Here is a 27,987-nt window from a genome sequence, read left to right as displayed (position 1 = left end):
TGAACAAACTCCAGTCATTCTCTATAAACAATGTTTACGAATACTAAATAACATTTACAGGAAGGCATTGTTTTTAAAATTGTAATCAACAGTAATCCAAATATTGGAGCGTAAATAAACCTAAATTAGGAATATCCTATAAAAATATATATCACCCGAATTTATCAACTGAAACAGCCAGTTGAATAGCCAAGAGTAGATAAAACTTTGTAGACACAATAACATTTAGGCAATTATAACGTCTAGGCATTGACGGTTAGGCAATCTGCTTCTTAGTGAATTGGAGTATTAGGTATTTATGCCCGCAGTGGCATGTTACAGTTAGACAATGTGATCATAACCCAAAATATTTAGTAATAACAAAGTGTCTATTGCTGCGAAATAAGTTTGAGGCAATGGTACTTACAATCTGCTCACCACTGAGCAAATAACCACTACGTTAGTACGTTTTGCTAATTTTTATGAGGCATATCTGTATAGGTATGTACTTCTAAACATTCTTGGGTTTAGAGTGCCTCAACTTCCGCTTTGGCGAAGCTATAAAAAGTCGGCAGATCTTCAAACAAGAAATGAATTTAAAAACAAGGTTGTTTTCACAATATGTTATCCTCTGCTATAAATTAATTCAAATTTTATACGGTCATTCAAGTTCATTATTAAATATTCAAGTACCTTTAAGGTATTATTAAATATTCAAGTACCTTTAAGGTACACGCACATCAAATTTTTATAACACCTAGTTGTTTTTCTACTGTAGTCACGTATGAAATATCTTAAAGAAGAATACCTATGAGTTTCATACTGTTTAATTGAAATAACATAACAAATCATCATGACTAATATCCCTAATGGCAGACATTAACAGAGACATTTTTAACTATCGCAGTTGTAGTGAACGCAACACTCGCCCACATTTCATGGGGTAAATTTGAATATAACGTGGCAGTGGGTGAACCTACTCGCCTCTCTCAGATAAATTTTTGGTATCATATCGATGTTGAACGGAAATAAATAATTGAAGTAAATTACTCGTATATTTTATTACGGTCAATTTCCAAGTTAAACTCCACAATTATTTTAATATTAAGCATGATTGGTTGGTTAATGGTTTCAATACTACAATGTTTATGTAATGTATTTAATTATTATTAATATGTTTCAAACAAATTTGTCTTTTTTAGTCTTTTCTATAAAATTCATATAGATATTTTCGCTAATTGACAACCTATTCCTGTATTACTACAGTACGAAATATTAATTTAAGATATAAAGTTGTTAACTAAATATTTATAAGTACATGACAAACAAGTGGATTCAAAGCCAGTTTTAGCCAGTATACAGTATTATTTTTATAACAATTCTCCCTCTTAAAAGATCTTTATTACTTTGGCACACCTAATCTACATTCTTATAGTTAAAAATATAAGAAAGAAAACCGGTTCACGATGTTATAGATATGGAAATTACTTTTTTGTCAATTTCTATACATAATTTATATGCAGATCTGCGATTGCAGGTTTTCGTTTATTAATAAAAAAAAATTGAGCTGTCTTATCTCATTGCAGTCATTACTTCAGGAAATTTTACTCCATTTTAGTTCTATTGTTTTGTACAATGTTCTCGTATGGCTGTCCGGTTTTTAGCTAAAAACCGTACCAGATGAAGGCAAATTGCGAGCAGCTCTGTCACCAAGTAGGGCAGCGAAAAGACACCATCATGAAAGCCACGACCACTGTCAAGAGTGTACGTCTAAACAAGAAACTATGCACTCTGCGTATAATATAATATACAAAATACAATAAATTACCTTATGTTATAAAAAATGAGAATAGATTATCCGGTATATTTATTATCCAGTTAAAACAAATGTGGACAAATAAAGCCTAAAAAACTAAACTTGCAAAATGTAGATAAGTAATAAAAAAACGTCCGCCTCTCTTCCACGTTGCAACACCTAAAAGGTGCATATTATGTGTGTGAATTAATTAATATACCATAATTGTGTAATGCAACGTAAATAAATAAACCCGGACTGGATTACTAATCCGGGCTACATTCGCTTGAACCGGACCGGTTTATAAAACGCGGAAAGCATTCAGTGTGACAAATGCTTAATAACGCCAAAGTGTACATTGTAGTGGATAAATTTTGTATATATTTCATTCATTCATAACACGGATGTTAAATTTGAATTCCTAGAATGGTAATATCTTCACGTAGGTTCACCATTTATGACATAGTAAAATTACAAGCATAAGTTTGTATTGAAATATACATATTAAAATTCCTTGAGCGAGTTCGCAAACAATGGTTTGGTCATAAAATCTTAGAAAGTACATATGCCATTCTGATATTTTAATCACACCACAGATTTTATATCGATCGCAATTTTTTTTATTATTCAAGATTTTCTATAAGATGAACGTGTTTAATTCAGATTAGGCTACTTATATGGTCTCTGATCTATGTGTAAATCTCTTCAATTATGTGGGCTGAATGCATCGAATCGGATATAATACTCAATATTATAAGACCTACTTGTAACACTGTATTCTGCAAACAAGTGAAAAAAATAAGTGATTAAAGGGTAATTGTGTAAGTTTGTAATAACAAGAACTTAGTACTAGAAAAGTTCGTAATTCTACGGACAAAAATAGGTGCATAGGTACGGAATTACATATAGAACCTGTTAGCACTTGTTCTGTCTATGTCGTATCACATGGCATGACGATATAAGTATTAATAATAATAGCCTAGAACAATTCACAACGTCATGTAGTCCCAAGTAAAGCATAGCTCGTGTATTGGGTACTAGACAACTGACACAAATATGTACTTAAATATATTTTCTTGTAAATACATACATAATATACATAGAAAACATCAAGACCGATACAAAGTATCATGAATACAAATGAAACCTTGTGAAAAGTAGTACCTGCGACCATCGGAAGCAAGCGGTTTGCTAAACCGCTAGACCACCGAGGCCGTCAAGTAGATATAAATAAATAAGTATAAGCGACCCGCCCCAACTGTCGCATAAGGGCAATATAAAATAAGGTTTTTTATCTCTTTAAATAAAATACAGCTCATATCATTTGCTGGTATTGTAGGTTTCTATAGGTGAAAGTATATTTAAAATCGGCAAATAAATAAGTATTTTTTCGTTTCATTCATAACAAATATAAAATTCAATTATTTCCTTTTATAATAACCTTATTCTGGATCAGGATGTTTGTTATTCTTTCACGCAAAAACTACTGAATGGATTTTTATGAAACTACAGTAATATACCTTATACATCAGAATTAAATATAGGCTATAAATTGCACAATGAAATCACGTGCACAGCTAGTAGTTTATATTAGTGAACAAATCAACAATAATATCGATATTTTAATCTTGTTTTTTAAATACACATGTAAGAGGATAAAATAGATACTGGCCACCTATTTTTGGTATGAGCGTGTATGTACATATTTTATGAGGCATTAGTCTATGGCTATAAACATTAGCGTGCATACTCTATGTTCAGCAAGTGCAATATGACGGTGACTGACCGATGAGTCAGATGCTTCCTTCCTTAGAATCGTAGACTTAGTGGAACACGTTTATGATAACTAGCGATTCACTTTCACCTTCCTTGATGCAATTAAATATTTCTTTATATGTAGTGTAACTTGGTATAATTTAGTGTTAAAGGTTAAAAAAGTCATGCCTCCGTATCTTAACCTGTTTTTTTGTAACTGAGCATATTTTTAATAATAATAAAACTAAGCCATACGCCATGTAACCTCCATGCAACGATATACAGCTCCATGGTATTCAATGAATTTCAGCTATTAAGGGATATTTGTTTTTTTGTAATAAGACATAAATTTCCTGTTTTAATACAGAAACAGTTGTACAACATCTTAAGTCATGCAAGTCAAAAACTTAAGATATTACATAAATACACATTAATTACCGATCATTTAAGGAACGTCTCTGAGTGTGGTCGTAAGAGATTTTATTTGTATTGAAAATATACCGTAGTAGTGATATAGTGTAGATTAAAATAAATATTACAATAAAAAATATAAAGCAAATACACAGACTGATTCATTCATTGCTAGAAACTATTGCCATAAGCAATTCAAATTACCACGCGTCTCGCATGAATCGGATCAAGACACCTTAATTAGGATGAAGGGGACGCATGAGAAAAACTAGGTTCTATTATTAGAATACATCACAAGGTTAAGACTGGTACCAACCTCCTTGGTCCAAGGACCCTTGACTAGTTCGGGGTTGACGACCTTCGTCCAACGCTGTTGGCACTGAACGTCTGATCTGTCGGAAAACTGGGCCGCAATCAGCTCCCAGTTCTCACTGTACATCCTCACGTAATTTTTTAACCTCTTGTCCTGGAAATAAAACATACATTCCTTTAATCTGTGGTCACATAATTCGTGCCGGCAAAGAATACAGTAACAGCATTCCGATGTCTTTTCAGGGAAACGTAGTTAGCAATCTGGTTAGTGATCAGGTCAATATTTTCTTTTCTTCATACGAACTTATTGTAGACTTGTTACCATGGCAAAATTTTAGTGTTATACATGTGTTATTATATTTACAATAAAATACAGCCCTAGTTTTTTAATTATTAAATTAAAGACAAAATTAGAGTCGTATCATATCAGGATTTCAAAAGCATGATGGAAGTTCATGGAAAATGACAAAAGCTCACCGACAAGTGCGGCTCATAAATTGCGTGTCAATAAATGAATTAATGAATTTTACAGTTTAACAATACAAAAATAAAATATTTCTACTTTAAATTCTATTACAATAGATATATTTTTATTTTTACGGCTTGCAATTAAATACATATTTTTCTTTATTTCTAATTAATGTTATCTAATAAATTTTATTCATCTACCGATGATATTTATATTGAGGTGACGGTTACCGCTTTCCATGAGGTGTGCTTATGTGGTTGCCAAGCGGTCTTCCTTTGTCAAAGATGAGATATGGTAGTGAAATTATGTAGCACACAGACAACATTATAGTTATCATAAATGCCATCACGGTCGTAAGGGTCCATTAAAACTTAGTCTAACGAAATTCTTGATTTTTTACTCTTCCTCCCTGACCGTCCTTGTCGCTTTATTGTTATTTTGTTTAATATTTAACATATTTAATTTTTTATTTACTTAATAGAGTTTTAAGAGAACCTCTCCATTATTCGTGGATGATGAATCATAGATGTCGGTTACCACTTGACATCAAGTGCGCCGACAGCTGATTTGCCATTTCAGTCATATAAATATTATAAGAAAGTGTAACAAACCTCCTCCTTCGTCCATCTCCCTCTATTGATATTCTTCCGCGACCCAGTACTTTTGGTTGTAGCCGGCACATCCTCGTACACCGCAGAATCCTCTGAATACTCGCTCGTCTCTGAGTCATAGCCGCTTCGTCTGTTGACAACATATAAAGGAAATATAAATGAAGTTCAATCTGATATGATAGTACCGCTAGTTCCCATAACTAACAATGAGTATATTTGAACCAGATCTAATGAGTATATTTGAATCCAAGATAGCAGATGCCGAGATTCAATTTTAGACCGAATTAATTTTTTATTTATTATCGGTGATCGGTGAAAGAATCACGCGGCAGTCATTCAGAAATTGACACAAAGTATTTTTGGTAGCGACCAACTTGGAATTTTAAAAAAGTACAATATTTAAATAAAACTTAAAACTAACAATCCATTAACGCATTTAATTTAGTTGCCTTATAGGACTCTCAACTCACTCGACTCTCAACTCGCGCAAAAATAATTTTGATTTTCTTTCTTTAATTTTTATTAGTCATTATGAAAAATATTCTAACATTCGATACCTACGTTTTGTATGGAGCTATGGAATTTCATCTTAAGTGAAGTCTGTTATGAATTTACATATACGAGTAAACAAATATAAACCTCTATTTTAGAGGACTTCTCTAAAAGTTATTTATGTAAGGTAACAACCTTTTGAACCGCATACAATAATTAAAACACTAAACCATTTAGTTAACACTTCAAAGTTCAAAATTTACATATTTTACAACCTGTTTGAAATAACGATGGCTCTCAAAACAAAAGCTCTATTCATTATCAACCCTTCATTATTTTACCCAGGATGGTGGCAAACAGGCATTAGTTTCTACTTTATCAATCCTTATCTGTAGATAAGACGAGAAACACAGTTTTGTTTTCTGAAACGAAGGTCTTCAAACAGACAATGGTAAATTATTTCTACTTCTTCCTGGTAATATAGTAATGTTTATGTGAAAGTAGGTAAAGAAACTATATCAGGTAACCGTTAAATGAGGTTGCCGAGTAAAATTTCTTTAATATATCACACACTTTATTATATACAGTGTCACCTTAAAAAATACAGAGTTCGGAAATTCGACATTACAGCAATTGATTAAAGAATATAATCCAAAATTTGTTAATTTTAAGTTAATGCTAATTATTATTAAGTTTGCGCCGAACAATGAAAGAAGAAAGATAATAAAGTACTATGAGAATGAAGTCAGGTTAATTACTCATCTAAACTATGTAATTCACCAGGAATAAACCAAGATTAGTCGACCACGTGGAGATCAACTGACATGGTATTTTGCGAGCAATGAGGCCACTAGTACCCATTGTAAAAAAAAATAGTGTAATTACTATTTGATAGATAAATATTATTATTTTATTAGTCAGTATTTTATTTAATTAACTATTTTAACAACAGTATTAACATTACTGAAAATCCAAAGCGGTAATGTAACTCAATACAATTCATATACTTTATATAATTGAAGTGTAAGTAGATAATTTACACATAACAATTCAAGATACTTTTGTATGGATTCTGTGATTTTCGGCAGACTACAAACAAAAATAACAATATGACTCGTGATTTTGTTCAATTATCCTTAAGGCACAAGATAAAGGAATGAAATAACTATGTTCAGTATTCAGTCAGACAGAACCAATTTACTTAAATACACCATTTTAAATAAATTGATCCTGCCTGAATAATGAACTTAGTTATTTCATACAATACAATATGAGTATTTCAATGTAACATTCGTTCATTGGCGCCAAATTATTTTCCATTTCGTAAAAGATTACCTAAAAAACGACGAGTGTTTTGTTCAAGGGTTCTATACAAGAGTATTAATGCAAAACAATTTTGAACTGTATCCTTATTGGTACAAGGTATATTATTCAGTGATTTATCAATAAAAAGCCACAGGAAACGAAGGATCTACTTTACTAGCGAGAAACGAGTTCTCATAATAAGATGTGGAAAAATATCCCATACCGGTTTAATATCAATAATTCCTGATTCGACTTTCGATGAGGTAAGAATGGAAATAAAAAATGTAGACAATTTATTCATAGCTACATACTATCAGCTGATGAAGAAACTGGTTTATATTCTCATTCATTGTAGAGAAACATATATTATGTTGAAGGTCGCAGAATAATTGAAAACGCCATAAAAGTAAGAAATTACGACTATTCGATTTAATTATATCTTCATTATGTATATAGTTATATACATAATAAAGATACAATATAATACACACACACACACATAATAAAGATGTATAAACACTGGTAACACGGTATGCAGTAAACGTGAATTATTGTAGATGTATCCTATATATTAATCAAAGATGACCTATTTGTGTACCAAATTACTTTCGAATCCGTCCGGTAGTTTATATGTGTAAAAGTAATCAATATTCACTTATACATCGTCAGAAACTTACGCATTTATAATATCATTGAACATTATTCTTTGAGTATTGTTAAGTTATTTTAAACCAAAACTACATTAAAAAAACTTTTATTCATGGTGATGTAAGTTAAAAAAAGACAATGAAAATTATCACTTAATAATCACTATATTAACTCGAAGCAATTAAAGAGTTGCATTAAAATAATATCTTAAACGAAATTATATTAAAAAAATAAAAGAATTTCAAATAATCGAACAACATAGAACAACTCACTCATATAACATCCCGCCGAATTATCCGAAGAGAAATACGAAGATAAACCACTTCAAACGACACTCCATCGTCAATTTGTCACATAAAAATACATAACTTACACATTATCACTAACAAAATATGAAATTGCACAAATCTTATCGTTAATCCTCGAAGAGTTCCCGCCAAAAGTCCCAAATCACATTTCTACATTTATAAGCGACTCATGCGCATCAAACCTCACGACGAACTACATTAAATAAAATGAAGAAAAATTCCCTTCCCTTGTTCCCACACTCACACATTAACATTCACAAACACACCTACACGGACCACATACGTAAGCAAGACGTATTAAGGGTGAAAGGACAAAAACCCTGGAAGGGACGAAAAAGGGACAGTAAATTATAAGAGGTAGGCGAGCGAAAAGGATAGATTGTCAGGTACAAAAATCATACCCCGTAATGGGAACGTGTGACGCAATACAAGCGAAGGAAAGCAGGTGTAAGCAACTGGTATAGAAAAGGAACAAAGAAAATCGATTTTATACTTTTTTTATTGGATAGGTCAGAGTCCGACAAATGTTATGTTAGCATAGTACCATGGTAAGTAATCTACCTAAGATATACAACTAGCGACCCATTCCGGGTTCGCTCGGAGTCAATTACGTAAAACCGTCAAAATTTTTGTAGGCAAAATACATCGCATCCCATGGTTACTTGTTGATAATATAACTTCATATACTAAAAGATTTTTAAAATTGAACGAAAGACATTTTGAATAAAATATTTAAAAGTTAAATTAGTACCAGAATAAGAGCGAATTTCTGAAATAATATACCATCATACGTTCAAAAAAACGTACAAAAAAGAGTGTTTCCACCCATTTCGCAATGTGCGGCGGATGTTACGGTAATTTCGAACGGGAATTCGGTCTTGCCTCTTGGGGGATGCAAAAATGTTGCAAATGTTTCCAATCAGCTGATGTTTCAAAATCGCCAAATGTTTTGAGAAAAAATTTTAGCTTTAAATCGGCAAGTTAAACTGAAATGGTATCAGAAATACATATGTATCGTTTCCGGTTACTGATACAATGATAAGGTTTACTTACATTGTGAATGCAAGTGTAAGGGCATTGCCAGATACGAAAAAGTCTAATCAGAAATAATGTTGATAAGGAAAAATTTTCACACCGACAGCAAATCATTATTATTACTTTAGACCAGACAGATAGATCGAAATAGTTATAATGTATGTACCTACTTTTAAATAGTCTTTTTTTTCTTGATCACCCAGAATGCACATTCAACAAAGAATGGACAAGAAAATTGCCTCTTGCTCTTTTAAGCAAATGTGCAACTTCTAAGACTTTAAGAGAATACTAACTGTCACATAGCATGAATTGATTACAGTAAAATTAAAAAAAAAGATAGGTACTCGAGTAACAAAATAAATCAATCATAGTGAACAGAGCAGACATGTCCCTACAGACAGCATCCATTCACAAGTATAATGAATTTATATACTTACTATATTGAATCAAAAGTAAAAATAATATTGTAATGCTATTATATAATATAGTAATGCTATTGGCGAAGATTATTAATAGATCCATTGAATATGACCAGTGACATAAAATGACACCATTATTCTTCTTAAAATAAATAAATAAAATAAAAGTAGAATACAGTAAATATCGTGATATAATCTAGTTATATTGTTATCAAGTTACAATACGCGGAAGTTCAGCAATTATTTTAAACCTAAAATTAAAGAACATTACAAACGCTGTTTACATAATTAAAATAAAGGAAGAAGCCATTTCCACCTGTCCCCTATGAACAACTGATCTGAAGAGTGATTGTACAAAAAAGGAAATAAAACAAAACATATAGAGCATGTCAACGATCCACCGACTATTTTAGTTTAGAAGTTATAGGATATGAAATTAAGTTAACTTTTATGTAGATTCAAAATTAAGTTTTATTTCATCGATAATAAGATCAATAATTATGTGATTCACATATTATATTAAGTACCTAATATTACAGGAAGGTTCGATATAAAAAGTATAACCGTATAACCAGATAAAAACTTCATATACTTAAGTACTGATAAGTACACGTATATTAAATATTAAATCACGGTGAATTTAGTCGACAAACTAAAAAAATATATATAAAGATTTGTATGACTATATTTAAGACAAAATATCTACATTGGCATTGGACAGTGCAAGTAATGGAGAAATCTCTACTTTTTTTTAAATAAAATACAGGCAATATTATTTGCTGATAACATTATAGATTTTTTATATCATAAAACCTACATAGGTTTTATGACATAAAAAAAAATTTGAATATTTTTAAATTTATAATAAATTACAAACAAAAAGTCAAATGTTTACTCTTCATAGTTAAATTCCATAATTAAATTCCAGTCCTAATCAGTCGACCAGGTATAAAAAAAATAAACGATGATTTGTATTTCCGACAAAAATAGAACATAATTGTACCAATTTCTTTCGTTCAAAAAGAGGGGTCAAATGATGTTTTCCTCGCACACGACATAAAAGATATGAAATGTAGCAAAAAACAAGTCGCCAAGGGGTTCCTTGAGGAAATGTCCTGTTAACTCACGCATCGCCCGTGCTTCCTGTCCTGCGTTACGTCCCCTTGTACCTATTTCTGTGACTTCTTTATTATCACGTTTATTAACTTTCTTAGAAAGTCATTACAGGTTTAGGTTAGCTACATTTAAATTGACCTGAAATTCTTGAACTAATCTATATAGAACAAATATGTAACATATATATTTAGTAGAAAATATGTATAAAACACTACATTTCCGGGTCATAACCAAAACATCAAATTAATAAATCTCATAAATTATAATTTCTTTACAATATTTCGACTAAGTTAAGACTATTACATTAACTAATATTTTCTATGTTTTAATTTTACAAGCAAACTTTTCGTAATTATTAGTTTTAGATTCTACATATAAAGCGCATGTCTGCATTGATAATCGACCAATCGCATTTAGATTTATACAATAATAGTATATGTTTTGTAAATAATCTAATCATTGTGATTAATTTAATATTATAATAATGATAATATTAATAAAAATTATAAAGCCTATAATGTATACTGTAACATACATATAGCAGTCTATAGACTATTTGTGGACCCAAGCGTCTTGCTGTATTGCACATATCTAAGCTCTCGTATCGCACTCATTGAAACTTCTACGAAATAATGTATTGTTATAAGATGCGAGTCTTCAAGTTTCAAATTAAACTATTATGCAGTTCGTCGCAGTCGAGTCTGTAGACAAATACCACACATAACTTGAGATCTTATTACATACAGCATTGTATTTTTTATAATTTGAACTCTATGAAACGCTGTATAGAGATAATTGTAGTGCACGAGTATAATCAAACAGTGTTTGTAGTAATAATCGTTCATATTTAGGCCGATTTCATTTAATGAATGAGTCATATATATGTTTTTCATTCTATAAATAATGTTATAAGTATATATTAATAATACTAGTTAATTCATGTTAATGGCTGATATACATATGTCTACATTGTGAACGCAATTTAATCGAAATCAAATAAAAAGGTGTCAAATAATTCTTTACTATATCTACACATATAAATAAAATCGGAGTGTCTGATTGTAATATTGAAATAACCGTATTTTACTACATGCATATAAATATAAATAAGGTACATACTCCAAAATAACATTTTTTACCATTTTAGCCTGTCTGTCTGTCTGTCTGTCTGTTTGCTCCGGCTAATCTCTGAAATGGCTGGACCGACTATGATGGGATTTTTTTTGACATGTAGCTGATGTAATAAGGAGTAACTTAGGATATTTTTACTTTAGAAAAATAAAATAACATTTCACGCGAACGAAGTCGCGGGAACAGCTAGTTTTTTATATAACTGCAATGGCAAACAAGCTGTCGGCTCACTTGACGGTAAGTGATAACCGGAGCTTATAAACATGAACATCTCATCTCATTAAACTCAAATATTCCAGAAAATATTACTTAACTAAACTAACATTTTCAATAAGCTGGTAACAGAGATTTGCGGTAATATAACTTGCTAAAATCAAATAAAAACCCTCAAGATTCGAATAAGCGTGTTACTATTTCCTGTTCTTATATGATACAATAATTCTTAGGACAAATTTTTGTTTCATAAGTTTTATAGCAACGGAGTATAGTTTACATATTGTTTGTATAATATTGTCACCATTTATAGAGTATTTTGTTAACAATATTTTAAAATTAAAGGATGCTCGTAATTACTTCCACTTGATGGGAGAGTGTAGAGTTACAAAGGCCACGTCGACCACATGGTCCTACCACATAGGGATTCCGACACTGTTATAAATTGTGACTTGTTTATCTCAGTAGATTACGGTGTCATGTTGCTTTAGTTTTTTTAAAGTTGGCAAATTGTATTTTTTTAGTATTGTCTTGGCTTGGGGAATCAGCCAGGTGCTCATAAGCTTTGTCTTTTGTGTATATTGACATTATTTATTGCCTATGTTAGTCTGGAATAATATACATACTTTTCAATAAGAGAAAGAAGGTCATGAATCATAACAATTTTGAATAAATGGGAAGATCAGTAGAGCTTACTAAAACTATAGTGACCTTCCCAATTATTCAAAAGTATTATATACTATACATATACTTAGACAAAAATATTTTTTCTTACATTCACTAATAAATCGAGGTATTAAATATTTAAGAATATACGAATCTTTTAATAATATGATAAGGTATTAGAAACAACCAAGTTCACTATAATAGAAACCCTTCCCCACAAAGGTGAGATATCAAAAGAAACAGGTTCCTTGCAAGCATAGACAAATGGACAGACATTAATCCAAAAGGACGACTCACGTGGGATACCGAAAATAGATAATAGACTAAGCATGAGGGGTCGGATGCGAATTCTGAAAACACTTGTCTATTCATTACAGGAGCATTTTCTCACGCATGTGAAATCCAAATATAATCTGAGGGTCTACTAAGAAATGACTAATCCAAACATTTGGCTTAAAAATCGGATATATATCTTTCAGCCGCGCCTTTGTCTATGTGATCGGGTAACATGATTAAATTAAAATCCTATGACCTTATCCATTCCAAGCATTACCTTTATGCCAAATTTCAAGACGATTGGTTCAGAAGGTAGTGATAGCGAATATACTTTCGCAATACCTGTTACACACGATTCAGCCTGTTGTTTTTGAGATAATACCTTAAATTTAATTTAGATACATTTAACGATTTAGTAGTGAAAAGGTCACACACAACCGTATTGTCTAATTTATAATGTTCAATAACATTATTTACTCAAAAATGTACTTTACCCCTTACCAATCCAAACCAGACAGACGTCTGGTAGAAGTAAGAGTGGGATTGAAATAATGTAAACAAAAGCTACTGTATCAATATTAAATATTAAAAACAAAAAAAATTAAAATCCGTATTGAACTTCCGACTTGTATAAACTTAGGGGAATGTTTTTATAAATTCTAACGCGTCGCGTGAAGCGACCAAATGTCGCGGCGTATGACACATTCACGGCATGTGTGGAGTTTTTGCTTGTTAGCCTACTGCGACATGGTTTGTACCAAATCGTCTTAATTTTGTTTATCTGCACAGATAAGAATAAAAGCATACACCGAGCTCGGTCGGGCTACATTTTTTATCGAGTGTCACTGCTGCCGTCTTAAGTTATTTTACCATTTGAAGTAGAGGATTTAAAATTTGATTTTGCTGGTATTTTAGTGAAGTAAATCAGAAAAACCAGCATTACAAGTTAAAAAATATTTTACATGTTAAAATACTTAATTAGAAAAGGTTACTCCGATCGCACATAATAATAGTTGACAATCTTCGCAAATATACATGAACGGCGCTACGGAAAACTGTACTCTTATATACGCAACTCTTGCGTTGCCATTCCTGTGGACAAAGATATCATGACTTCGCATTTTTTTCTCATTGGAATGGCAAATAAATTGACGGCTCACCTACAGTGAATGGCAATCGTCGCCTATGTACATGAAGAAAACTACGCACATCTGTGATATGTCGCGCGTGCGTTGATATTCCAGAAGACTAAGACCTCGGATCCTGTAATTTCTATGTTATTTCACTCTTCAACTGAAACACAGATTTCAAAGCAAGTTGCTACGCGGAATACGGTGTCTACGCCGACGACTTGATACAACGGCGGTAAAAATCTAGTTATTACTAAAACTTACGTCATAATTAGATTTCGAATGCATACCTTTATATTCCCATATTTACTATTTACTAGCTTACTTTTAGCATAGTTATTTCATATTAACGCAATTAAAATAAAAATGTTTTTCATTCAATAATATAATATTGATAGATTTTTCGATGGTCCAAGTAGTAGATTTGCTTAAAAATATCTGGAACATTGCTATAATTAAATGCGATATGTGCTAAAGGGAGTAGTGAATGCAACAGCTGCTCTCTTTTAGAGGAATAATTGCCATCAATATGCTGTGAGACTTGATTATATGTCTAGTTGCAGTGTCCCTTCAAACCAAAGATGAACATACTATTACAAGCGACTACGGCTGCTTTTGCTTCTGCTTTTTCAATTACTGTTATCGCGTTACAATTAAGCTACCCGTAAAATATAATTAAAACCCGCTGTCATCTAACAGTGAAGAGGTTACAAAAACAGGCACATAAAATTTCGTATTTATAATATTAGTATGGTTATACACTTCGCGATTGTATTTACTTTTCTCGTGAAAATGTAACAAAACTTCATTCCTGCATACTCAAAAACTTTAGCATTTATGATTTTAATATTTTCAAAATACAGTGGTCATCGAAAATTATACAATAAGATATTTCAAACATATCAGGCGCTTTGTTCTACCCTGTACAAAAATCTAAAGAAAAAAAAAATAATACAAAGGTCCGCTAAGGGTGTTCACCTGGGTATTTCCCCTATACCTTAAAGATTAATGTCTCAAGACTGGGTACAATGACTCGCCCCCGCGCACATGGCCTGACATTTCTACCCTATGTTTTTTTATACTTCCTTCCCTCATTATGTCGTCTTACATACAATTACTGGCAGCACGCGCTCGAAAGGTGTTTAGAGAAAGCTAAAACAATTTATTTACCTCATGAATTTTCCTATTCCATTCTAGTTATAAGTACTACTCCATTAGTTATTTTTTATAGACGACATTTATTAATATTGTATGTGACATTACGAAGTCCTCCCACAATAAATTCATATGTTACTGAAATAAATGACATTTACAGCGATTTCATTTGCAGAGTTATAGCTAGAGTACAATGCCATAGGCTATTTTTAAAGGAACTATACTAACACAAAACGTGACCATAATTCATACAACCCAGTTTATGTGAAACAGATTGGAAGCGAGGGGCCTCTTGAGAGGAAGATTGTGTTTATTGTATGAGGTCATTGTTCCAAGCGCCAGGGTTTAAATTGCTGTCATTTGTTGTATTATCGCAAAACAACTCCATACATGAATAGAAGTTCCTTTGCCTATAGTATAAAATTAAAAATAAATATTTTGAAAATCGAACGTCCCGAAGTCAACGACCGTAGTGATGGGAATTCGTGTTCATAAAGAATGCAGTCTCGAAGAATCGAGTTCCGCAATGTCTCGATCGCAGACTGTACTGTATTCGTGGTTTGAATGCGAGCAGGTGATATGCCATCTGGCCTTTACCACGTGTCAACGAACAGCAAATTTACGATGCCGATTAGCAATTATCGGAAGTTTGATTTCGAAGCGGTACCTTGAACGGGATATCTTAGGGGTGCTTAATGTGTTATCTGTTTTGAGTTACTGCGTTTTAATAAACACTTCGTGTGAAACAAAGCTTTTTTGTGTAACTAGAATGGGAAACAAGCTGACGGGCCAAACCCGATGGTAAGCGGTAACCGTCGGCGTAATATATATGAACAGCACCAAGGACGACACGTTGTTATATAAGCCCGTCATACATATGCATTGCTATGACTTATTCTGTAATTTCAATAACTAATCTGGTGACATTAGGTATTGAAATTACAGAATTATATTTAAATTACAGAATTAATTAGTATTGAAATTATAAGGTGTTACAACCGAAACAGTTTACAAAGCAAGCTTCTTGGCCGCTGAAATAGGTGAGACAGAGAAACCAACTTACACGATTTCTTTTACAAGTCGTTACATGTTAGGTATTAATTGTATAGTTCTGATACAAGGTATTATAATAGACAAAATGAGAATGAGCATTTTCTTAAGAGATATTTTGAAAGGAGCACTAGTACATTATTCGGATAACAAGAGTATTGAGGATATTTGAAAAATTATAGAGAAAAAAAAGATAGTAAAATCAGGAGTATTTCGTTACGGATTGCTGTTAGATTACGCCAATGGCACTCTCATAACTCTAACAAAATATTGTTGCAGATGTAGCTATTAATCTTACAATGCCGTCTTATTTTCGTTTAAAACATCTCTTATAAAGTTATTACTATAGTAATGATTCCTTTTTTTTATAAAATGTGCCACAATATCGATTTATCGTAGTTGTTGAAATCGGCGGGAGTGGGTACGCGTGCGGCCGCCATCTGCGCCCCCCACGCACAATGCCACGTTGATTGCGGCGCAGCTGCGCCTGCGCAATGCTACCAGGGGATGCGCCTAGCCAATAACAAAGCGCCATTGAACCCCGCGATCCGGGATAAACTTGGTTCCGTTTGAACGGTATCATCCCTAAGGTGTTTTAAGCTTACGTGAATTGTATTAATGTTAGAACAATTATTGTAACTTAGTACGTTTATATAAGTATTCAATTAGAATAAATAATTCAATAAAATAAATTTATTATATTAAAGTTTTCGAGTATCTTTGCAATACCTTTAAGTAAAACACTTTAGAAGGTACGAAAAAGCATTTTCAATACTTAAAATTTAATTCATTCTTCAAGTCAATGCAAATAACCCATTTAAAGGGCAATGTACCTCTGAACTATAATAAAACCGAATAATAGCTATCCTATTCCCCTTTAGAGCACATAATTTAAGAACAAACAGGTTAAACCACCCCTTATTGCGAATATTTGGGTATTGACAATTATGAAAACTACAATTTATGGCGCATATTTAAATGTAAATAAAATAAACTATATACATATAAGTAATCGTTAAAAGGTAAGCAATACAAGTTGTGGGTTAAGTCAGAGATTGGAACTCGTTCATTGGATCTTGGCAGTACCTACGCAGTAAGAGAATCGTTCAATCTCTCGATCAGTTGATCCCATACAGAGATTGATAGATTTGTACATAATTTAGTATCCCATATTTCCATACTAATATTAAAAACTCCGAAACTGTCCGTTTGTTATTATTGTCATTACGTTGCTACGACTGCTTAACAAATCTTAATGAATTTTTAACATAGATTATATCACGAGGATTTATATAGGTTATCTTATGTCTCAAAAAAACAGACGTTGTCGCGGATATCAACTAGTGTAAAATAAGTATGAAGAAGTTACCAACAACTTAAGATATTGTACGAAAACGATCTAATCTATATATGGATTGATAAGACCAACATTTTGTTAGAGTTAGTATCTCATGGGAACGACGGAATTAAAAAGTACACGTCATCTGGTGAATCGCTTACAAATTTTGAGGACAACACGACATATACGTAATGCAGTGCCCCTCTTCACAAACTTACATGTATGCAAGCCCCTTTTTAGTATCGTGGGAAAGTGTTTACCTGCCTCATATAGCGTGTTCCACCCTTATATTAATTATGAGTGCAATAAATTACAATCAGTATTTTGATTTCATTCACGCGTGATTAGGTGTTATTGGATACATATTTTTTATATAATTTGAATTATAAAAGGGAAAAAAATATTACATATTAAATTATACTACTGAGCACGTACTATCGTTTTTAATCTAGAATGTATACGTATAACTTTACAATAACTTAGTTTATAAAGATTCAGTGATAAATGAATCATTCAATAACAAGGTTCAAGTCTACATTCAAGCTGATCACGTGTGTGACAACACAATAATAAATGTCAGAATAGTTGAAAAAATACAACTTATCGTTAAGTAAATTAATTTAGGACAAGACTGATAAACTTTGGTCGCACTAATGTCGTGAATATGAAAATGATATTCCATAAATTTAACTTGACTAGTACACGACCTCGGTGGTATAGCGATCTAGCATACCGCCTAGCTCCGATGGTCACGGGTTCGTTTGCACGGTACAAACATTTGTATTCATGAGTATGATTGTATTGGTCTGGGTGTTTTCTATGTATACTATGTATACATTTAGATAAAAATGTATTTAAGTATATCTATCAGTTGTCTAGTGCCTATAACACAAGCTCTGCTTAGCTTAGGACTAGATGATCGTTATAAATTGTCCTCTGGGTTATTATTATTATAGTAAATAGCGACGGCGTAAATTCTTAAATGACACTGGCCGACAATTAAACTTTAAAACCTGCTGAATCAATAGACTACGACGGCCGTAAAGTATAAATAAAGTTCCCAGGCCCTCATCCTTAATTCAACCGAGCATGACATCACGTGCAATATGATCGTCACGGTCCTTAATAGCTAAACGATTATCATTAACTGAATTAATTTGAGATGTAAACTTAATTGGTGTAGTGGAACCTGTTATATGGTCTAGTAGCTGCTTACTCTGCAGTAAGAACATAATCATCTTCTTTTATTGTTTCATTGATCATTTAGGGTCTACCTCATATGTTTTTGTATTCATTAGACTCAAGATTTAAGTTTTTTAAGAGAAATTAGAATTAGTTATTAGAATCTACTGGTGATAATATTATAGTATTTTTAATATAAATAAATATCGAATATCTGTTAGTAGTGACTATGCTAACAATATTCTATGATGGAATATCGGTTGTGTATGATAGGATGAGGCCAGATCGTTTAGCGAGTTCGTCCTGATATTAAATTAACTACAACATTTTTTACTAGGTTTAATGCATTATGGTGAACTTGTCAAGATACTTACATTGCTAGTAATGGGCCATTAATCCCCATTACTAATAATCCCTATTCCCCCAGATAAATATACGTAAATACATATAAGTACTTTTATTATTTTTTTATTTAACAAAAGAAGTAATATAAAAGAAAGTTACGATACCAGCTTTAAGGCGTGATATTAAAATTCTAATACAAAATATTGAAGTCCGTAAAATTGATTTTTATACTCGCTTACCATATGTTCTGCAGGAACATCAGTCGATAAGGGAGACCCTCACGTATGTTAATGTAATACACCAAGGTGTACTTAATACAGTGGTAATACATACGTATACGTAACATAGGGGTCTGAGACAAAGTTAAATTGTATTTATAGCCCGCATAGTGATATCTGTAAGTGTTTTGCTGTAAACTATTTTATCGCTAGGGTCGTGGTTTGTTAATCATCTTTCTAATATTCTTAGAATATTTCTTAGTTAAATCCCTCTCGTTGAGATAAATTGTTAGGTGCCATACAAAACTTAAAGCAGGTAACAAAACCCGAAATCTCGAAATTTGACAAATTGTGAAACTGCGTGTGGGGAAATCCTATTTCTAGTACCCAATGGAGTCATATTTAGTTAAGTTTTATAAAGTAAAAAATTCTAAGTAACTAGAAAAGACCTAATAAGGTTTTAGGTAAGTTGAATAATCAAAATATTACATTAATTGTACTTGAACAAAAACTGTCTTAAAAATAATAAATTTTCTGTAATTAAATAAGATGGACGAACCAAAGATTTAAATGCAATAAGATAGAGAAACCATAGATTTATTTATAAACCGATACTTTAGAAACAAGTACAGAATTTTTGCCTAAATTTACATCACATTTATATATATTTTGTATGCGAATATGACAATCACTTATTTCGAGTCTGAACGTAATGATGTCATTGGTGTGCCGAGAGAATCGCAAGACTTATAATTTAATATTTATGATTTTATTAACTTCAGTCGTGACTAAGAGTATATTCTACAAGTATTATTAACTAAACTAACAATCAATGGAGCGGTCGGAGACTAAATTAGTCAAACAATTAGAACTTGGGGAAATAATTATTTCTTTTAAGTAAAAAATATTTTAACTTACGAATTATTAGCTGATCAATCTCACTTCGAAAATTAACCACAATAGTTTCCAGGGACATAGAGATCAAATTTGCAGCTGGTAACAACAATGTACCTGATATATCTGACAATGAGTCAAAAGATCTCATACAAGTATTTATAAAAAAGCTATTCTAACTATGGTTACGTGAAATTTATTCCTATTTATTAGCATACTTCAATTTCAAGGAATCCTCTGACGCATTGTGATAAAAAAAACCTCATTTAAATTTACTTACAATCTACAGGTTTATCTACATGCATATGTAATGTGATGGGACGCAGCCGGCATAGCACGCGCAGGCGCAGCTTTTTCAAACACCTACACACGAGTTAAATCGCTTCATTCATCCATTGTGATGTTTTTGCAACGCCACTATGTGATGTATTAACTTCACTTTCAAATCGTATATCGTATAAGAATATATATAAGTTTCTGGACATTTCAATTTTGATAACTGAATTAAAAAAAAAACATTATCTTAGAAGAAAGCTAAGGAAAAGACAAGATAATGCTAGCGACTTTGTTTTGTACTACTGACTACTACTAGCAATAGAAGATACAAGATGGTTTAATAGATTTATGTGTATAAGGGAGGAGAACCACAGGCAATAAAATTTCTATTTTTACAGATTTTATATGTTATGCGTATAAAAAGGCTTGATGAACTTTGACACGAATACAAGAGTGCCCATGTTACTTATTCGTGGCAGAAAAAACACGTCAACCATTGCAAATGTGTCTCGTCTATAACAAAGGAACTAGGTTCGTAGGGACTTTTGTTCAATAGACGGATCTGAGAAATAATAGGTTCCCCCAATTTCTTGAGTCCCCCTTGTAAGTGTATACAATATTTCTTCTGTCGTGCGTCAAACCAGCTGGTCTATTGAATGCCTTTTTTTTCAAAAGAAAAAATACATACGTCCTTTTCTTGAACCACGTGGTAGGAAATTCGACTGGTTTATAGTACATTAACATATGCCCGAGAATTCGTCCGAGTAGAATTAGTGCATCAAATAGGTTTATTTTTTCTTCAAGCATTCATCAACAAAATTATAGTTATGATTACTTTTATAATTACAATAAAAAGCCTGGGCAATCTGCACAGCACCATCTAGTCCCAAGCTAAACAAAGCTTGTCAATTGACAACTGATAGACATAGAAAATACCCAGACAATACAAACAATCATACTTATGAATACAAATTAGACCATGCGAGAAATCGAATCCACGACCATCGGAAACTAAGGTGCTGTGCTAAACCGCTAGCAACCTAATCCATCAAACCTTCGTTTAGCATACCATAGTTTTTATAATTTTGGAATTCCTTAGACATAAGTTCCTCCACTATTTGAAGTTTTATATTCGCGTCAAATTGTGACCCATATTCTTCACAGAAGTGCATTCTGTCTCTATTCTATAAATTGATAAAAATTGTTTCCCTGGTATAGCCGTGGTCAGAGTCACCAAGTTAATATGGCATTTATAACTTTAGTATGGTAGTTACTTTGATGATTTACACGTAAGATAGCTGATGGCTTAATATTATATCTGCATGTCTTCGTGCTAATTTGATGGTCCATAAATTGCACGTGAATATGTAAGCTGACATTGTTGATACCTTTTGATACATTATTCATATATCGAATACTAACTTATACTTTTATTATAGCGTGTTATTGAGAGAGAAAAAAAATACTGAAATGTCAACGTAGCGGCGTAAAAAGTTTAAAGTGGAGTTTTAATAAATACATTACAGATGGTTGTCAGTATGGTAGTACATTAGGAGCAGTTGTTTCTATCGTGTGAAAGTCGTGCACTGTCCTGCATTCACCCCTGTTAAATTGGTGCTTGTAAATAGAAAACTACTAGATAAGGATGGGCACTTGAAATCGATGAACGTTGGTCGATAGAAGTATAAGTAAATTGTAGTATTACAGTAGAAGTAAATAGTAAACTCATTTGTTGTATTATTTTGGCTTTGTAGCATTTATTCCCAAATAAATAAAATTTATTTATATAAAAAACTTAAACGAAAATATCTTAGGATAATTAATACAGCACAGTAATTAGCACAGTTATAATAATTAATTATTTTTAATATTACAAGGACTGTTTTGCTATCAATGAGGTTTATGTCTTTAATTGTTTATTCAGCTATACACTAGCCAGGTACAAGATAGAGCATAAAATCTGGTCAGCTAGACCTGGTGGCCTGTTCCTGTTTAGTTTAGAATCCACTATCGATAGTCTTATTTGGAGTAAATAAATTATATATTATTATATAATTTATTTACTCCAAATAAGACTATCTATTATATCTATATAGGTATATTTGACATATCATAAGAGTCTGTAATAAACCTACATGAATAAGAGATATTTTAATTTGGTTTAATTCATAACAGTTCTCGTCTTAGTAGCTTCCTTTCATCTGAATAGATAATCAAGGTCCTTTTAATTTATGTGTGCATCATTAACAACTGATATTTCCGAAAGAGTTAAACTACATTTATCTAATTTAATCTTTTGGTGACGCTTAATTTAAATATTTTCAACAGCATATACGCAAATCCGAGTCTTGTGTTTGGGGCTGTTCAAGTATTACGTAAGCAGATTTATTACAATTATTTACCCCCCATCCCCCTTGTCAGCAAAAGTAAGCAAAGCTCTTACCCCTCCCCCCATGCTTACGTAAACATTTCTCAATTAATGTATTGTTTTTTTAACAAAGACAATGTGAGGGTTGCCATTCGTGTAAAAAAGTAAATTACGACCGATGACGTAATCATCATACAGACTCCCCCACCCCCATGTCATCCAAAATAAGCAAAGAAAAGACACCCCGCCCCCCTATAGTGCTTACGTAATACTTGAACGGCCCCTTTACCGGAATATAATTTTTATTTTATACTTTATATTCTATTTATTTTATATACATTATTAAGCTACAGAAATTAACAAAGTTCAATAATTATGAAAGATTTTCACGTCCTCTAAATCTGGGATTTCAATTATGACGATATTTATTTCATCCCAACACGATAAACTGAGTGAAGACATTCCAAAAGACACACCGCTCGCAATTTGTGATTAATTATGTATTATACTTTGAAGAGATCGCACATCACAAACAATAACTGGTTGGGCGAGTTCTTACATATCGTTCTCGGAGCCGTGCATTTCACTTAAATAAACAAAAGAACCGCCTTTTAAGTATCTTTGGACCTTTCCATTTTTAATGTAAGTCAATGCTGCCGACTTTTAACCAACAAAAAAATGGGAAGTACAATTTCATCATTTATCCGAAAACATGTAACTATAGCTACTTCTGAACTGATTATAAATGTTTTTTTTAATGTATTAGATAAAAAAATCTAAATTGTATAACTGCAAATATGTACTCATTATTATCATAGGCGATTTTAACTTTCTCAAGACAACTCCATATAAACATATAATTTGTATTTATGACTATTTCATGTTTATTTGTAATAAATATATTTTATATACCGTAATATAGTGAGGACAGTTAATTATAAGAAATAAGTATCGATAAAGGGACATCACTGGTTAGCACCTTGCCAACCATCTGCCGATGCACGTGAAGTAATTAAGGCTACCTTCAGGGAACCACCCTCCGTCGTGGTCGTTTACCCCGCACAAGCACATAGGGGTGGAATGGTCATTGTACTCACGCTCTCACGGTGACTACGGTATTATGTAATCTTCTTTATTAATCATATCAAATCAATGTAAAAAAGATAAATTATTATAAGTTAAAGTCAATATACTTTAATCATATAGGACATAACTACATAACTACATACTTTTGTGCATATATACTTTCAGAAGTGAATTCTTAAAATGATGGCAATGTACATGCATGGCTTAAGATGAAGGAACTGGAGCAACGGACACGAAAATAGCGCCATTGTTCTATACTATTTATATAGATTTATTGAATTTTAAATAGTAATAATTTCGAAAGATTGTAGATCCACACTCAAGTATTGTGTAGTCTCATTAAAAATAATTCACATACGTGGGTAAGGAAATTATTATATTTCTAAATACATATTTTATAGTTAAGTCCAATTACTAACCACAATTGTTAAATTACTACGTGTCAACAGTTAAAATAGATTAAATGCCATAACGTAACACGATAACCATAGACTCGCGAGTCAATGGTTCTCAACTTTGAGACATAAAAATACTACTTAAGGTCTAGAATATAGTTTGGAATGTTAAACACCATAGAATGAATATTAAGACCAAAGAAAAAAAAGCCAGCACATTATTTAAAAGTAAATTAATGTAAGCCCAGAAGTTACGTTAAATTTATCTAAGGAGGCGGAAAGTAATCTTGGTTAAGTATGGTTTTGGAACTTTGATCTCACAAGCAAGAAGTTGGCTTAAAAACTAATCTGAATAAACAAAAAAATTACTAAATTGTAATTAAGTATAGTAATAAGAATCTATTTATATGTCAAAAAAACTATTTACAAGGAGTTTTTATTTTAGTACTTTTAGTTTAGAGTGAATAAATAGATGGACTAAATATAATATAAAATATAAATATTTGGGAAGTGACACAATTATACTTTATATTCTATTCTATTCTATTATTATCTAGTTTGGTCTTGACCGGAAATTACATTAGACTTTGAGAGCCTCAGGCATTGATGTTATCAATATAAAACAAAATTATTAGACCAAGGTCGAATGCTAACGCGTTGTGCAAAGCCAGCTAAGCTCACAAATTTTGAATGAAACCGCCATTCATAACTTCATTCAAACTTCAATACGCGTGCTAACTTACTACTTCAGAATGCCAGTCCGCCCACTCAAGAGATCTATGTTATAGTACACTCGACTGGAATTTTAAGGTACTGTCAGAAGAATAATCAGGACCACAGATTATATTATTAAAACAGGTAGATCCGGGTTTTTTACAATCTTTCTTATTATTATTTTTTATTAGCTGTGCCCGCGGTTTCACCCGTGTTAAATTTTAATAAAAAATAGCCTATATGTTATTCTGATGCATAATAGCTATATTACTGTAAAGTTTCATGAAAATGAGTAAATACTACTCAAACTACTGCGTGAAAAAGTAACAAACATCCATACTCACAAATTTTCGCTTTTATAATATTATTAAGATATACTGATGAGTTAGAGACTGCCTAGTGTTTATTTGAACGATGAAGTTGTGACAGAAAAAATAGACTGTATACAAGAAACCGCGCTTGCAGATAAAAATGTTCACCGTTTGTTCTTCTAGCATAAAATACAATAAATAAAATAGTCTGCCTCGGTCAAAAAATTCATGATAAAATGTGATTTTTTTACATACTTCACTAGCTGACCCGCGCAACTTTGTCCATATTATCCTGATTTTTGCAACATTTTTAATTGCAACTTCGATCCTATTGCTCATGGCGTTATATTCTACAAATGGTCTATTGAACACTAAAAAAATTCTAAATTGATCATTAGTACCAAAGATTACCCTGAAGATACAAACTCACAAAATTTACCTATTTATAATATTAATAGGCCCCTGCTTCACACAGGTATATAATACATATATGCCTTCCTCGTGAATGACTATCTGTTCCTAAAAACTGCATTAAAATCGAACGAGCGAATAGACAGCGAAAGCGACTTCATTTTTATACTGTGTATAGAAACGTTTACGGAACAAATTCTTAACAATGAAGCCTATATTATTTTTTCATCTCTAGATGACGCAAACACATAAGAGTTTAGGCGGGCCTTTCGCAAACTATATTTGTACGTGAGGCTCGTGAGGCCTTGATATTGGTCGGATTCAAGGTTTCGAAAAGCACGCAGGATAATCCGTATGAGTTGAAGGTCGAACGAGTCGGTATATTCAAATTCGCCTGCTTCCAAATACATAATATACTATTATTGAGTATTTACACGGTTAAATACCCTGTTTATTATCTCAATATGCACTAAATCAGTTTCTATCGTGTACTGCATTTCAAACTAAAAAAAAAAACAAATATTAAAGCTAAGTTTAGAGTGAATTGAATGACCACCAGCGTGTACTATTAAATTTAGCCACGGACCCGGTGGTCTATCAGTTAAGCACACCGTCTTACTTCTGATGGTCGCGGATTTGTTCCTCGCACGACGCAAATATTTATATTCAGAAGAACAATTGTTGTGTAGGTTTATCTGTTTACTACGAATATTAAGTATTTACGAAAAAACATGTAGATAAGTATTTCTATCAGTTGTCTAGCACCCATAACACAAGCTCTGGCTAATTGGGACTACATGGTACTGTATGAATTCTTTAGAGTTATTATTATTATTAATGTCATTCAAAAGAAAAAATGCAGGATAAAAAAAATACCAATAATATGATAAATGACTAGCAATGGAATCACCAATCTCTAATAACAACAATCCCCTCTCCGGAGGACAAGATACAACTGACCATTCAAGGGTAAGATATCACAGAAATAATAGATTGTTAAAAAATCTACTTTGAGGGCAGCTTTTTTAACAATTAAATACCGGGGGAATGGTTTTGTTAGTGATAGGAATAGCGATCCCATTCCTGTTTGTACTACCAGCAGGTCGATAATGACAAAAAAAATATCACGTGCATAAGATTCCTACAAGAAAAAAAATTATTAAATTTGAACGGTGCAATAGAAATATTAGGTATATTACTACACCTTATACCTAGAATGATGGAAAGGATAATGTGAATAATTGTGAGCAATATCAATAAAGCCATATTAATTATTTAATCTCGGTATAAAACCAGCCACTATATGAGACCGTACAGTATAAAGGTTTGTCAAACCGCCTGTAAGTAAATTCATAACCTAGAACAGCTGACTGTGAAAGGAATAGGTGGACGTTACTAAACCTGCTCATCCCTGGGTAGGTACCACGTTTCACAACTCAGTCCATGATGGAAAACACCACCAGGTGACATTGGTGGGCAGTCACGACTCTCAACGACGAAATAGGCCTTAGGACGTACCCTAATAAGCAGATACCTAAATTACTCAAGTAGTAATTTATACATATCTTTTTGCTTTTAAGAATTTACATCTTGGGCTACTAATAAGTTCAAATAATGTGGAATTGTTTTTAAAAGTTTATAATTCTGATAATGTCTAGTAGGCAATTGTAAGGCAGTATTATTTTAAAATGAGAATAAAATAAAAACTCACTTTCTACGACGACCGACGTTGCTGTTATCGCTCGGAAAGTTAAAGGATTCGCCAAAAATCCGATATTGCAAATCTTCTCCGTCATCGATTTGATATTGCATGTCTCACAACAATTACGGGGCGTTAAGACGAAATAAACCACCCTTATGTTTACTTGACTTTAGAATCATCATTATACATAATAAGATCGGCACTTTTTATTAAACATTGAGAACATAACCATAAATTTTGCCGCCAATTTCAATAGAGATCTACACAAAGTCATAGATCTACCTACTGTCAATATTAAAGTTATATTTTTTTTCTATGCAGAGAACGCAAATGAATCTCGGCTGTTACACGCGCGGAGCCGGACTGACTGATTGAAATGAATGACTTGAATCGCCTCGCCGGTCGGCTCGAAAGCGAGGGGCCGACACCAAAGTTGTCGCCGTCCTCGTCTCGCTGCGGGTTGTTTCATA

The 27,987-nt window shown here is 32.3% G+C and overlaps 1 protein-coding gene across 7 annotated transcripts in view; it reads right to left on the bottom strand.

The window, feature by feature from the left end:
• Positions 1-27,987, bottom strand: part of LOC131850097 (myb protein) — a 53,638-nt gene that overhangs the window by 20,571 nt on the left and 5,080 nt on the right. For 5 of the 7 annotated variants that reach the window (XM_059200263.1, XM_059200256.1, XM_059200257.1 and 2 more), the window contains exons 3-4: positions 5,333-5,462; positions 4,257-4,406 (exon numbers count right to left, since the gene is read on the bottom strand). In XM_059200263.1, coding sequence (XP_059056246.1) covers positions 4,257-4,406; positions 5,333-5,462 — 280 coding nt within the window. Of the gene's footprint in view, positions 1-4,256; positions 4,407-5,332; positions 5,463-8,049; positions 8,266-27,526; positions 27,898-27,987 lie in introns of those variants that run through there. The other 2 variants (XM_059200259.1, XM_059200262.1) reach the window with 2 other exon arrangements.

This window comes from Achroia grisella, unplaced genomic scaffold, assembly GCF_030625045.1.
Source record: "Achroia grisella isolate CSIRO2021 unplaced genomic scaffold, CSIRO_AGI_Agris_v1 utg702, whole genome shotgun sequence".
Classification (NCBI taxonomy): domain Eukaryota; kingdom Metazoa; phylum Arthropoda; class Insecta; order Lepidoptera; family Pyralidae; genus Achroia; species Achroia grisella.
The sequence above is the reverse complement of the archived record's forward strand: the minus strand, read 5'-3'. Positions and strand labels throughout refer to the sequence as shown.